At 45.0% G+C, this 15,175-nt stretch overlaps 1 protein-coding gene across 2 annotated transcripts in view; it reads right to left on the reverse strand.

Moving 5' to 3' along the window:
• Positions 1 to 1,453: 1,453 nt before the first annotated feature.
• XPO6 (exportin 6) overlaps positions 1,454 to 15,175 on the reverse strand; it is a 55,755-nt gene continuing 42,033 nt past the window's right edge. For both annotated transcript variants that reach the window (XM_069809656.1, XM_069809655.1), the window contains exons 13-24: positions 14,373 to 14,532; positions 13,584 to 13,676; positions 12,004 to 12,148; positions 11,384 to 11,530; positions 10,407 to 10,596; positions 9,084 to 9,239; positions 7,639 to 7,753; positions 6,981 to 7,152; positions 6,372 to 6,533; positions 4,123 to 4,221; positions 3,172 to 3,402; positions 1,454 to 2,179 (exon numbers count right to left, since the gene is read on the reverse strand). In XM_069809656.1, coding sequence (XP_069665757.1) covers positions 2,078 to 2,179; positions 3,172 to 3,402; positions 4,123 to 4,221; positions 6,372 to 6,533; positions 6,981 to 7,152; positions 7,639 to 7,753; positions 9,084 to 9,239; positions 10,407 to 10,596; positions 11,384 to 11,530; positions 12,004 to 12,148; positions 13,584 to 13,676; positions 14,373 to 14,532 — 1,772 coding nt within the window. In that variant the 3' untranslated portion in view covers positions 1,454 to 2,077. The remainder of the gene's footprint in view (positions 2,180 to 3,171; positions 3,403 to 4,122; positions 4,222 to 6,371; positions 6,534 to 6,980; positions 7,153 to 7,638; positions 7,754 to 9,083; positions 9,240 to 10,406; positions 10,597 to 11,383; positions 11,531 to 12,003; positions 12,149 to 13,583; positions 13,677 to 14,372; positions 14,533 to 15,175) is intronic.

Consider the following 15,175-nt stretch of genomic DNA (forward strand, 5'->3'; position numbering starts at 1 on the left):
AAGAAACAGAAGCACCACCAGCCCAGAGAGCCATGCCGGGAGGGGAGCTGTGCCAGTAGCAGATGAAATCCCCTTAGCCCATCTCTGAAGGAAGCCACAGCCAGGGTGCTTGGTGAAGGTGGCAGCAGACAGCTACCACCATCCCCCACTGCAGCTTGGAGCAGGGCAGAACTGCTGTGAGTGACCAGGGTGGCAGCTCAGGAAGAAGGGGAGGCTCTGTGGACAGGTTTGGACCCTGCATCACATTTTCATACACCTAATTACCACCAGGAAACGCAAGGACTCAAAGTTTCTTTAAGTGCAGACAGTGACACTGTTCAGGTTCTGGCTGGCAGGGAGCTCAGTGCCTTCCAACTCACAGGGAAGGTCAGAGCTCTGCAGTCTGGGGACAGATCATCACCCACTTTCACACTGGTCTTCAAACACCCAGGTTCACAGCCCACAGTTGCAAGGACTGTACCTGGTGAGGCATGACTCTGGTTCACGTGCAACTTCCAACTCAAGCTTCATACCCTCATTGCAGGGTATGAAGCCCAAACGTCAAACTGGGCCCAATTTGGACAGCCTGGATGCAAGGCTCTGTCTGTACACAGGTTATCCAAACAGCATACATTATCTCCAAACAGCAAACATGCACATCACAGGCTGTATCACAGGCTGTTTTTCACAAAACTGTAACTAAAGGAATTGTGGAGCAAGTGCTCCTACACTCTAACTCACCTTTGATACCTCCCAGCTGTCCACATCTACAAACATTTAGGGGAGAAGAGCTCCTCCAGGCTTGCTCACTTCACAATGACAGATGCTGTTCCCACCATGCAGCCCTTACTGCAGCTGCCCTTGTAACCACAGAGAATTCAGACTGATGAAATGCTCTATACTAGCTACCTGACTAGAGACTTCAGGGGGGAAAAAAATAAATCCTTCCCAGCTGCATGAGCACAAGCCCCACAAAATCTGGTCCTGTCTGACTGGGGACTGGAATTTTAACCTTGTGCTCAGATGCCACTATCAGGTCATTCTGAGCCTTCAAGCCCAGGTCTCTGATGATGCAACACCGTGAACATTAAGACATTTCTTCCTGCAGGCAGCTCTTAATCAATTCAGACAACAGTCTGCTGGAGGGAATAAACAGATCACCACAATGGTAACAGAAAACATCAGGGAACACAGGTGGTAAACACAACGAGGGGAGAGTGCAGAAGGAAGGCAACACAGCTCCACACCAGTTCAGTACGGCACCTTTCAGGAGCTGTTGGACTTGCTGGCAGCCTGCACAGGGCATTTCTGCACTCAGGGCATGGTACGGGCAATGCAGGCACCTGCTGCTGGTCCTCTTGCCTGATCATGGGGAAAGGCTGCAGATGGCTGCCTGCATCACAAAATGCATTTTCATCTAGTAGAATGGCTTGGTGACAGACAGGCCTACAAGGAAACTAAAACAAGTTACAAGTTATTTAAAACAACAAAGTAAGCACTTTATTTCCATTAAGCATGTTGTTTTAGTATCACAATGGAATGATGAGAAAACTTTTAAAAAAACCAAAAAGTCTCTAATCCCCACAAACAGCAGGGAGGTTTTCAAGGCAATTTAAAAACAAAGGGAGTGACAGAAGTGCCAAAACAGTCCCAACATCACGAGACTCCTCCTCCAAGAGCTGGGCAGGGGCAGGAAGGTGGAATGACACGAAGGTACGAATGTCTGAAGTAGTCTTTGGCGCTTCTGCCTCACGTTCAATACGTACATGATCTCTCAAGACAACTCCACAGAAATCTCTGGACGCAACAAAGTGCTACGTTAGTAGGACAAAACCCCAGCAAGAGGACTTTCTGTACAGTTGAGATGCCCTGTGGTTGGGCGTTAAGACACATCCTGCAGACAGTGCTGACTCCAGCTGCGGGCCTTTGGGTTGGGAGAGAAAAAACGAAGCGTGGTGCGTGAATCCAAGAAGATGTGCCCATGTGCAAGACACTGTGTCCTGCAGTCCTGACAAAACCAGGGAGGAGAGAAGGTGGTGGCAAAACAAAACATGGATCCGTTCCCTACAGTGATCAAAACACGAGTCCAGTGCAGTAACTATAGTTTCACAGTTCCAGGGGGCAAACTGTCATTGCAGAGTCTGTAGTAACGCAGGTCATTCACCAGTCTGTGCACATTCTGGGTAAACGATGGCAGATCCTGGAAAAGATCAAACAACACATTGTACTGCAAACAGAATGACACCTACAAGCACTGTCTTACAGCAGAGAACAGAAATGAACCGACAGGGCCAAACACCCATGTGTATTTTCTCACAGGAGAACAACAGACTCCTTCCTCCAGAGTCTGAGCCCAGGAAACCCGAGTTTCTGCAGCCCACGTACAGGGAGCAGAGATGGCTCCAGAGCTGCTCCATGCAGAGAGCTGACTGCAGAGGTGTGGGCTCTGTTCACGGCACCGGCTTCTCGTAGTGCAGTCAGGCACTACACGAATGGTCATGACGTGGCCATCTGCAGCAGCAACTGCTCACTGCATTCCCGCCAAGGCTCCTGGGTGCCACGTACCCCATAACAAGGGCTAACCTTCCTGAAGAGCAATTGCCATCTGGAGTCCAGTGATTCTCTCAAGGCTCCTTTCCTACGCTCACCCTTGGTCTCAAAACTCCATCTCCCACAGGAGAGGAAGCACTCAACAGACAAGCAAGCTTCAGCAGATGGAAGTCACAGCCTGCTGCACTGCCATGATGTTCCATAGGGAGGTTATAGACCCCCCATTTGCTTCACATGCGTATGAGGGGTTTGAAAGAATTGTGAGCGATTGCAGCTACTCTGCTGTTGTCTTCACTGTAACCCTCAAACATCTGGCCAGCAGCTAGAGCGAGATTTTGGCAAGGATCTGAGCGTCCCACTCAAAAAAATGTCAGTCTACCCCTATGAAAAAACTTCCTCCAGGAAACATATTCCCTAGCTCTCACAGCATTCAGCAGTCTGAGAGATGAGATGGCAGTTCTGCTACCTACAGTGAAAAATCCTTGGCTAGGCATTGCTGAGTATGGAAGCATTTGGAATAAAAGGTACTACGTCATAACACTGCCCTGAGAAGCTCACAGCTGCCTGCAAGTGTGTTCTAGAAGAAAAACTCTGCACATCCTGGGAATACTGGCACTCTGCTGCAGTGTTTCCCCTTCTTACCCTGTCCATTTTGAAATTCCTTCCCAGCACATTTTTCTGGTTCGAGTCCACACCATCACAACTGGCCAGGAACTCGGGGAGAAAGGCTGAGTAGAAGCCATCAAAGTCCACTGAGGCCATATTGTAGGTGGCAATGCCGATCTCCTCCTGCAACAGGTCATGCGACTTGTGGACAAGCACCTGAAGTAGCACATTCACAAACTGGAACAGCATGGTTGTGCGGAAGATCTTCTGCATAGTGAGAGAAGCACACAGTTAGAAGTCTTCCAAAGCTCTTGTGAGCACAGAGGTAATTTTCCAAGCCAAGATCACAAATGACTACAGAAAGCTAGATTAATATCAGCTTTAAAGTCAACAGGGAATTTGGCCACACTTACCTCATGCATCTGACCCAAGTTTTAAGCATTGGCATTTAAGCAAACAGCATTGAGTCCCATTCAAACTCCAGCCAGTTTAACCCTGCACAGTGTTCCTGAAAGCCAGGGAATCTGGCTAGCTGCCTGGAAGTCCACAACAGGCAGCTGTTAACATGATGGGCTGTCCTTCAGTTGTGACCACAGATGTGAACCTGAAAGCCCTGCTTTCACATGCTAACCAGAAGGGCAAGACCCTGGATTCCAACTTTAATCCTTCATGACAGCAGCTAATAGGTTTAAATTAGACAGTCTGGAGGATGGGTCCTACATGACAGCAATGGAGACAACCACCTGGCAGTGACTTGACTGCAAATTCTAGATACCCCGCTGCTGACCCAGATGAGAATGCTGGAGGGACTCCACCATGTCAGTCTGACCAGCAACATATCCATCGGGATCACAGCAACCAACCAAAGGCTGTGGCATAAAAGCCCCCAAAACCTGACCTTCAGTTTCCGAGTGGTTTAAAACAAGTCTCAGAACAGCACCTGCCTGTTACCACACACAGAATGTACACTGGTCAACTGAGACCCACCTTGTGGTACAGCTTCTGCTTGGTGTTCAGTGTCTCCAAGTAGAAGAGATTCTGCTTGAACAGGTGAATGTCAGGTTGCAGGAAGGACTGGCCAAATGCCTACAAACAAAGGAGAATTGAAGGAAGAGGACTGACATTATAATGAATATCAGACCTGTCAGGCAGAACAACATCATTTTCACCCTGACACCAGAACAAACCCCTGGGAGCCTCTGCTGCTTCTCAGTGCAGCAAAGTAACAAGACAGGCAGTTGTTTAAGTCAACTGTGCTGCTGCCAGACCAACAGGAATGAAGACATTTTAGTGGAAACATGGTCGTATCTTTGCAGAACAGTTGCTAAGCTGGGTCTGTTAGGAACAGGTGGGCCAAGGTTGCACTGAAGAGGAACACAGATGCTGAGCACAGCTCCCTTGGCAGCCAGTTTGCTCGTGAAGGATTTGGCTGTTTCTCGTGGGTGCTACCTAAGGCAGCACAGTAAGCATGAACAAAACCAGAACACGCACACAGGTTTTGTTCTCAATCCAAGTCAAAAGACCAAGGTGACCGGCAGATGCATGTTACTGCACTAAACTAGAAAGAAGTTAGAGATGGGAGCTGGGAGGCTAACCTGGGCATTACAGAAGCAGTAAAGAGTTTAGGAACAAAATTTGCTGGATCCTGCTGAACTAGTCTGGTAGGCCTGCACAGACTGTGATAAGACATCTTTTACACCCTGAATGCCTCTGACACACTGTACAGGTGATATAGGCAGATAAGGTAAGCTCTGTACAGAGACAGGCAGCAGAATTTTACCAGTTCCTGCTTCAAGGCATCACAAACAGAAGAGTTCATTCCTCCAGACCAGCCATTTACTGTTAAATGGACAAAAATGGCCCAAGTCCCTTCAAGACTGAGCCAGTTCTGGACTCAGATCTCTGGTAAAAGCCAGCACAAAAACTATTAATATTCTCAACACAAAACACTGGCTGTGTGGAGAAGTGTGGAGAACATTTACAGAACATTAAATAAGAGTTTTGTATGAAAACAACAGGAGCCAAGTAGTAAAACAAGTAGTTCAGTATTGCCAACCAGCCTGAAGTTAATACTGACATTACCATGAAAATATCTTCCAAAACAAGGCACTCAGGTGAGTTTGGAAGTGTTACACCGCTACAGGTGAAAGAGAGATGCTTGGACAGCCCTGTATAGGGACCAGCTTGGGCCTCATTCACATCAAAAGATGCCAAGGTAAGCAAAGGCCAGAGAGAAACACCAATACAGTTTATATCAGTGCAAGAGCTCCTTCTTCACTCATGTATCAGAAGGGAGCCAGTCTCCAGAAGCACTCCATGATGGGGCAGCTCCGCAAAGAGTCCTCCCACCTGAAGTCTAAGCACATAGCTCTCCACTCCGGCATTCACTGCTCTCGGAGGAGCAGGCCCTACTCTGAGGTTGCAGAGCATGGTGCAAGCACACTTCTGTTTACACTGACATGGGATGGAGGTGAAGGGCCTCACACCAGGTACTCTGACAGCAGATTAGGAGGGTGATTTTTTTCTGATTTTACTTTAAGTTGCACTACCTGTTTTGGGGACAGTTCTTATATCTAGGAACTGGACAGGAACTCATTTGGCCAGCTCTGACCTAAGTAACATATGGAATACAGTCTGTTATTCTTAAAAATTCAAATTCCCCAACCTGAGAAATAGGTGCTGGCTCTGTGTATGTGCTGGCACACTGCCTATGCCTTCTCTATTCCACAGGCCAAAAAGCCCATTGGATATTACCCCACTGACCCTTCTCTACCAGATCCAATGGTACAGCATAGAACAAGTCCATTTAAACCAAAAGACTTCTTGGTCTCAGGAGAAAAAAAACCAAAACAAAACCAACAACAACAAAAAAACCCAGAAAAAAACAAAAACCAACTTTCCTGCACTGTCCTAGTGCTAACCACAAGACTTGTAACAGAAGTAAATGGGTCAGCATCAGTAATGTATTTTTAGGTCCAGATGCAGGATGAGGCATGGAAAGAAATTAACATTCCTTCCTCACTGCTGGCTTCCCTGCGCAGTGAGGCACTGTGCCTTGTGAGCACATCAGCAAGACCACTCTGCAAGTACTTTGATTTTCAGCAGTTCCTGAAGGCAAGACCTCACTCAGGACATGGTCTAGCCCCCATCACCTACATGTTTAATGCACTGCCACAAGTAGCGTATGCTCCATTGCAGAAAGGGTTCTGGACAACTGTGGGAATAGCTTGAGTTACCTGCATAATGGCACTGAACTGTGCTTCGTTCTCCATCTGCTCTTCTGCTACTCCTCTTTGGACACTAGCCAATACACTAGATTTGAAGAAGTACCGCCAATTGTGGTGGAGGACCCGGAAAAGCAGCTCAAATAACTCTGCTTTCACATCAGGAGATGAGCGCTAGGAGGAAAAGAGAACAAACAACTCAAAGCAGGTTCCTGTGCTGGAATCCCACTCAGCCCCTGGATCCCACTGCTAGCAGCACCCTGTCAGGTGGCCACCCAGGGCAGTACTTCACAGCCAAGGTACCAGAGCATCAAAGCATTTCCTCCTAAGGAAGGCATCGAACTCAGCAGCTGTTGGATCATGCTAAGAACACATCACCGAGTTTTGAGTTTTACCTCCTGCTTTGAGCACATCCGTAATTTTAGCCTCTCTTGACAATTCCTGACAAAATCCTCCACCCACACTGCTTCCAATTCCCACTGACTAGTCACCCAGTTTTCCCTGCACAGGGACTGACATTTACAGCTCTTGGAAAGCAAAAAGCTTAATTGCTCCCACAACCCCGGCAATGCCTTCCTTCCTATCTCCCCCTTCCTACACCTCGTGCGAGAACAGCCCTACCTCTGCAATGATAGGGTAGACCTGCTCCATGCACAGTGAGATGACGCTGGGTAGAAAAGGCTTGAATACTTGGCCCGGCTCTTGTACCACCACTTGCAGTATTTTCAGAAACTTCTCCACCACCCGACAGCCAGTGCTGCCCTCATGGAGGATGCTCTCTGCCAACTGCTCCCTATGACAAAAAACAGTCATTGCACAGGAACCTTCCCAGTGATCTGCATGCTTACTTAATTTACAGGAAAGCAGGTAGTGCCTCTGAACTTGCTCAATTAATACAGGCCAAGTACATTAAGCCAAAGGGAGCTGGGTTTTGACTGAGGATTTACAGACCCCCCCCTCCCCAACAAAAGCTTGAGTGATAGTTGGGGGACCCTCAGATCTTGGGTAGGAGCTAATAGGCAATGCGAGAGTCCAGTTCAATATCACACACTTCCAGAAAGTCTGTGGGAGAACTGAAATTGCATGATGGCATGTATGATTGATGTGCATGGGCTGGGTCACTTCAGACTTGGAAGCATTTTCCTCAGATTTAGTCCTGGGACATGACAAAAGTCTGGAAACACTACACTCTTTAGGGGCAGAGACCTATTGAGTGAGCAGCTTACTGAGATAAATCATCCTGAGGGATAAGAAAGAAGTGACGAACATGGGACAATACCTGGTGAACATATTTAGGAAGGTCTGTATGATCTGCTCAGTGAAAGGCACTCCCATCTGCACCCTCAGTCCTTGAAACAGAGTGAGGAAGAAGCTCAGCATCTCATCTGTCACATCTAAGATAAGAACAGGAAAGCAAAAAGAACATGTTAAGGCAACATTCAAGTGCATCAATAAGTCTTATATGTAAGATTTGCTCCTCCTGTACAGGGAACCTCATTTACTCTTGGAAATTTAGCAGCAGGGTTGCCATTAGAAACTGAAACCAACAGCCGGTACTATAGGGCTTAAAAACTGTTCATCCATTTCTGAAAACTGCCAGGGATGACAAGTACAGGCAGCATCAAGCAACTCAGAACAAAACGATACTATCAGCAAGACCCTTAGTCTGGTTGGCCTACACAGAGTGCTTGGAGAAAGCTCTGGCAATGGTCTGGGCTGATCTCCAGTTGCTCACTGCTTGTACAGGGTTAACAGGAAATACAAGGAAATCCAAAACAGCTACACAGCTTGGGGTGGCTTAGGAAACAGAATCCAACTTTTTTTTTTTTGGCAGGAACTGAAAAGACCCTTCTAACTTCAGAAGTCACATCTTCAGCCTGTGGTTATGCAGTTAGCTAATCAGCACTGCAGCTAATTCTTCATCAGTCCCAACATGCTTTATTGAATAACCACAGTAAGCTGAAGCTGCTCAACTCCTTCATACAGCCTTTTATAGCCAATAAATAGCAACTGCATGAGGCTGCTAGCCTGTTCTGAAGACAACAGTTCACTGCAGTCACAGCGTCAGCTTGCCATCTTGGATCCTCTCTGCATTTCAACTTTGTTTTGCCTCCCCCATGCCTGCTTCGCCGAGAAAAATCCCACCAAACTCCAAAAGTTTTCCTTGAATGCCTTGCTCTTCATGAGAGAAGCTGCTGTAGTCCTAGGCATTTGAGCTACCCTGATGCGATACAAAATCTAAGTCACTAGCCAGAAGATTGCCAAGCAACAGTCCTGGTTACATCTGAGGAGCCTTTCCTTTATAGGGGGAAAAAAACCCCACATCATTTGACCTCATCTGATGAGATCTACTCCTCTTCAAGCTTTTGGAGAGAATGTAAATGGCAAACATAGCCAGACAGGGTATTTTAAAGCTTTTTTTTTATTATTTGTGCTTAGGATCAGCTCCATTTTGTTTCACTGCTGAACACAGCACAGGGCATCTCCATCTTCTGGAAGTGTGACAAACCTTCATGCCTGTATCCTAGACAGCAGAGGAGATCTCACTTTCCTGTTCTGATTCAGCCCAGCCCGCCCAGAAGTACAGACTCACATTACACTTCAGGCACACCAAGTCCACACACTTCACATGAACACCACCATGATGCTATGCTGATGGACTTTGGATATTACCAGTAGGTCATAAAGCTACTCACAGCATTAAAGCCTGTCCTATGGTTATACCTGACTGATGAATGAAAGCTGGGAAGAGGGCTAGTGAGACCTGCACGGATTCTTGCAGCGACTGATAACAGATCTGTCGAGACTTGGTAGATTCTCCAGAGATACTTTCTACAATATCTTCTAAAACGCTGAGTGTCTGATGGATGATCACTTTGGCTGCAAAATAAGAGAGATGATACTTCCTGCATGTGTCAAAACTACTCAGAGGCAAGAAATGAAGAGAAGTCAAGTTCGCACACAGTAACTACAACCTACAAGGCAGCATATACACCAAACCCAGGTTGGAGTCAAAAACATTCCCAAGTTGGTGTTCATGTTTTAAACATCTAAACAGGTTCAATTAGGTCACTCACTTTCTTAAATTATACAGGTTTACTGCCCTACAGATGCACCCACTGCTCAACTACTCAGGTGCAAATGCTGAGGAGAGCTGTAAACAATATTATTCACAATATGCTAATACTAAAGAAACACTAGCCAAGAAGAAAGCAGGACATTATGACAGCAAAATACACTGCAGATTTCTATTTCTGAAAGCAACAACTGGAGCAATACACAATCCCTGTATAAGCTAACTCAAATGCTGAGAAAACTTAACTGGCTCAGTTCTACCCATGTGAGCAGTCTGCTGATATTCTTCTCATGAGGAGCAAACCACCCTCTCCCATGCTCCCTCCCTGTGCACAGCTGACCATCATTGTCAGGTTAGTCAGAAGCTGTGACACTGCCTACTTTTTAAAGCAATGCTCAAAAAAAAAAAAAAAAAAAGACACCCACCCAGCCCCAGCCCACCAAAAGCAGTCCCAAAACATACACAAAAAATTCCCAAGGTCCCTGGACCCCCTCAGTTCAGGGCTCTCCTACATATATAAACCCTCTACAGTACTCCTCAAGTCCAGAAAAAAATTCTTATTTTCCCCCTTAAGTATTTATAATCATAATCTTCATTAATGCTGCCTCCAGGCAATGTTTCTAATACTATAGTGTCCCAGCATTAGGCTGTCAAGTATTCCTAATGCAATCACTGCTATTCAAAGTTTTATCACAAACTTGATCCCACCTTCCCTGCACGACTGAGGAAGACAGTACTTTGATGGAAGAGCTTACAGGCAACCTGGGGTGAGAGTGCCCTTTACACACCCACAGAAGAAGGATTTCTAAAAAAAGAAAGAAAATACAAATTGCTCCTTTCCTGTCCTCCCCATATGCTAAATACAGTTTCTCAGCCAAAATAATTATTGGAAAATCAGCTTGATGACACCTATTAGCAGTTTGCACTGCAGCTGTCAGAAGACAGCACGCACCAAGAAACTCGGTACTTACTGTCCTCCAGCTGCACTTTCCTCTGTGGCAAGATGGCATTGGATTTTAATTGGCGGTATTCTCTTGTGAGGGCAGAGATTAGGCTGGCATGGTTGGTGGAGCGAACTGCCCACTGCTGTTCACTCTCTGGAAGATTTGGCCAGGGCAGCAACAATACATTCGACAGTGCTCTGCACACCAACACCTGGGCCTAGAAGCAATGAGACATTAAGCAAAGAGACGAAGTTTTACCATGTTTGCAGTTCAGTTTTCGCTAGAGCACAACCCTAGAGTGAAGTGACATTTTACGTCTGTCCAAAACATCAGCAGTGCTCAGTTTGAGGAAAGAGTTCGATAGCAGAAGGTAAGCCCAAGTGAAAACTAGTAGCTCTGCAAGGTAAGAGAGAAGCAAAGCTCCATGACTTAAGGGCTGGAATCAGCTCCCAGCTCTGTCAGCCCTTCCCTGCAATGGTAAGTCCCTGTTCTTCATATTCATAAACCAAAGATGATACCACTTTCATTACTCCTTGTCTGGTTTGCACACTTACACTTGTACAACACTTTATGCCTCCATGCCAGCACACAATACAACAATATCCCAGCCTTCACTGTGGCTTTTCAGTACTTCTGTAATAGAAATACTAACTTGGAGTGAGGTATGTGGAATGCTAACAAGTTTCACAGAAAACTTTCTGTATGTTAGAATCAACATGCCTGTACTATAAAGATGATGCAGAATCAGGGACTGTGTCAGCAAGTGAGAAAGGAATAAGATCTAAGAGGTGCAACTGTGTTTTTTCCTTATGCTGTTGCCTGAAATAGATCATTACTGACAAACTGTATCACTGTGATTCCTGGATATCCACAGCACAGAGATAACTGCTGCCCCTGCCCCCACTTTTTTTTTTTTAATGAGGTTATACCTCACTGCAATAAGAAATGAGGTACACCTTCCCAAGAACATCCAATGTACATTCTTTATGTTTGAGACAAATCACCTTATCAGGAAGCCGCTGAGCAGAAGTGTCTGTGATCCTGTTGAACACCTTCTGTACTGCTGGGATGCTGATCAAGAACACTGGTCGCACTGTGGTGGCTAAAGAAACTAGCAGGTGGCATGCAGACAGCAGTAGCTTCTCCTGCACCTGAAAGAGAGGGTGGTCAGGCTGCCCAGTAACACCACCACACAGAACCATATGATGCAACACTGGCAGCAGACAGCACAGTGAGCTGCCATTACCAGTTTTCTGCAAGCAAGACAGTTTATAGTATTTATTTGCCAATCAGAGCACAGGTCAGTTCCCTTAATACTGTGGAAGAGAGATTTCCCCGCTTTCAAACTGTAAAATCATTAGACTGAGTTTGTATGCCTGTAAGTTGCTTACTCTCATAGTAGCTTGACCTACAGTGCTATTTAGAATTGCTCTTGGTCTCATCCTACATGGGACATTTGCTGTGGCTCTGGAAGATGGACATCCAGCTCTCGGACTGTTTCACATCAGGAGCCACAGTGTGGTCCAGAGCAGACTGTTAAACACCTGAAGACAACAGCACTGCCATGTGAGGGTCTCCTGCTTTAGGTGGAAGCCTAGCCTCAGCCCAGCACTGAGAAAGGTACCTTAGAGCTGATGAGAGGTGTGATAGCCTCCAGCGTGGTAGAGACCAGAGAGATGAACTGCTCCGGGTTCTGCCGGTGAACTTCGCTGTAGAACTGTGCAAGCCAGTGCGCATAGGCTTGCAGCGCTGCCAGGGACTGAGCGTGGCTGTGGAGGAGCAGAGCAAGGGTAAGATACATATGTGGGATAAAAGGTACACAAGCAGGACAGCTGCAGAAGGGCACAAGTCCTGAGCATAGTGGGTAGTTTTGACAGCATACTGGGAAAGAATATTGGTATTCTTAAAGCTGGCAGCTTTTTCTTTAAAAATTGTTTACTACTATTTTTTTTTGTCCTGGACCCTGTACATTCAAGGCGTATTTAAAAGTGTGCTGTAACTGGACTCACCCACTGAGCAACAGCATTAAGCCAAAGGTATAAATTGCTACAGGTCAAATCATAATCAACTAGTAGGTTGACCACAACCATACTTTATAATTTTTGGCACAGCACCACATTAAGATATTTGATTTCTTTGCGACCACGCAGACAGGTGTCCTCCAAATGTCTGACAATGTACCTTTGTTAGGCTAGCATTAGAAAATGGATCATAGGTTTCTTCAGGGACATTGGACAGAGAAAAGGATGAAAACTGCTCACTAACGGATCATGGAAAAAAACTCCCAAATTATTTTAAACCAGAAAAGGAAAGAGACCATTAGAAGAACATCATCTGCACAAAACTCAGTGCTAGTAACTTGGGATTATTAGGAGAAATCCAGGTAACTATATGATGGAGTCAAGTGGGGGTTTTCAAGGAGCTGCTATACATGCAATTGCAAACTAGAACAAGTACTTAACGTGCTCAAAAGGACAACCTTAAATTTTGCTCACAAAACACCAGCTGGCAGGAAACAGGTTTGTACTACACAGCCTTAGGAATGAAAGGTCTCTAAAAGGCTGTCAGAGTGGTGTTCTATTACTAGCAGCATCAAGATTTTACACTTAATGTCAACTTCTGGATCGAAGTCATTCATTTGTTTCAGAAATGGCTCGCAGAGCTGGAAGGCATATGTTTGTCTTTGAAGCAAAGGACTTGAAACCCTATACTAGGAAAAACATCTTTTACCTGAGCCATAGATCTGACTTTGGTAGCAAAAAAATCCATAAACTGGAACTACATACTGACAGTGAATCCATTTCTTAGAATACCACTATTGTAACGCTTACATCATCATTTAATTACACTGCAGAAGAACTAAGCTTTTACAGCCATTAGTACAGGGCAGAATAACAGCTTGCTTTTAGAGCTAATAATAATGGGCATTTTTACTTCTCATCATGAATATATTTTTCTTTAAATAACCCGAGTACATGAATTTAAAGAAACAATGGTCCAAAATACTTGGCAGCAGCCTTGACCTTCATCAGTTAAAAGAAGGTGCTTTCCTGGTTAGCTAGCAATCACTGGAGAGATGCGTTTTTCAGAACATTTGCCAAGCAAGCGGTTAGAACGCCAGACCAAGGAGATCTAATGCCTCACCCACCCCATGTAGGTACCAAATTTGGATACAATCATTTGCAGTGTCTATCTCATACTCACACATCGATAAGGTCAGGTTTCAATACAGATGGTACTGCAGTTTCGATGTTGTACAGTTTAATCTGGGATCCATATAGCGTAACTTTTACCAACCTGGAAGTGAATACATATGTGGTAGTGTAAAGGGACTGTAACATGGATATACACATGTACAAATCCGCTTGAACATCTCATCTGAATGCAGCTCTTCACAACTCTGTGTCAACATTTAGTTAATACATAGACAAGATTTAGACCATTTAGTTGAAAATAATTTAGAGCCTATTTCACTGTTTGTGATAAGATGGAACAAGTATGATGTTCCTGTCCGGGAATGAAAAAACAGAACCAAGGCAGCTGTGTAAAGCCCTGAAATTCTGTAATTTGCAACTATATGCTAATTAAGTTTCTTGGAGGGGAAGAACCTAATGACATCTGCCTTTCAGTTTTCACAGGTCAAAGATTTTGGTGATTTAACTTCGAGATACAACTTTGAAGTAATCAAACTCTACATCTCATTTCATTGCATCACAAATGCAGATGCTAGAAAACAGGTACCTCAAACTTTCTAAGTGACTGATTTTACTTAATCCCTCCTATTTAGTTATTTCTTTGGTTAAGTATTTAGAAAGCTATCTGGGAAACTTAGCGCTGATGAATTAAATGTAACTGGCCATTGAGTTCTTCGTATCTCAATTTAATCAGAACAAGGGGAGGCAGAAAGAAACCTTGGTTTTCAAACTCACCGCAGTGGTGACAATTGCTCCTTGTACTGGTGAAGAGACAGCAAACTCCCCCTCCCATACCTACCTCTCCACCACTGTAAGAGCATCATTGAACCTGGCAGCAAACACATCACCAATGAAGTATTCTGCTAAACGACCAACAGCCTGCAGCAAGGAGCTCAGGTCCCTCAAGGAGCAGTGCAAACGGCGGCAGTCATTCTCTGCCGTGATGTTCAGCCTGTGACCTGAAATGACGTTATGGTTCATTAGCAATGAAGCCAACAGACTAAAGTGTAAATAATCACTTGTGCTAACAGCCACTATGAGCCTAGCAATCTGAAAACTCATACTTTAAAAACCTTGTGCCAGAAAAACACACATAACCTTGTGACTAATAAATACAGCTCTTTGGGACAGGAAACCTAATTACAAAGCTACAGGAAATGCAAAGTTTATTCTAATTACATTACAAGCATTCTTCTTAAATTAGCTTGGCAGTGGGTCATAGTTCAAATCTCCAAGTGACTGAAATACTCAAACTGAGTAAGACAAGTTCAACTCTTCCAGCTGCCACACTTCATATTCCTCTTTAAAGGCTGAAATGGATGTTACCAACTGTTTCATCCTTTTACACATTTCTTTTCTTCTAATTGGTACTAATAACTATGTAAAAAGGAGCCTTTTTGGTTATCCATTGACATTAAAATGCAATCCCAGCTCTGTGGAGAAGGTCACTACCCGGACTCCCTCTGCTGGCTAGAGTGCAATTAGCATTCCAGCAGCAGCATATTTGGAACAAGAGTGTATTTGCTTCTGATGTGAAGCATGGTTATTCACTTTCTTATTTCTCAGCTATAAGAAACATATTGATAAGTAGATCTGCCAGTC

Source organism: Haliaeetus albicilla, chromosome 22 (genome assembly GCF_947461875.1).
Source record: "Haliaeetus albicilla chromosome 22, bHalAlb1.1, whole genome shotgun sequence".
Lineage (NCBI taxonomy): Eukaryota > Metazoa > Chordata > Aves > Accipitriformes > Accipitridae > Haliaeetus > Haliaeetus albicilla.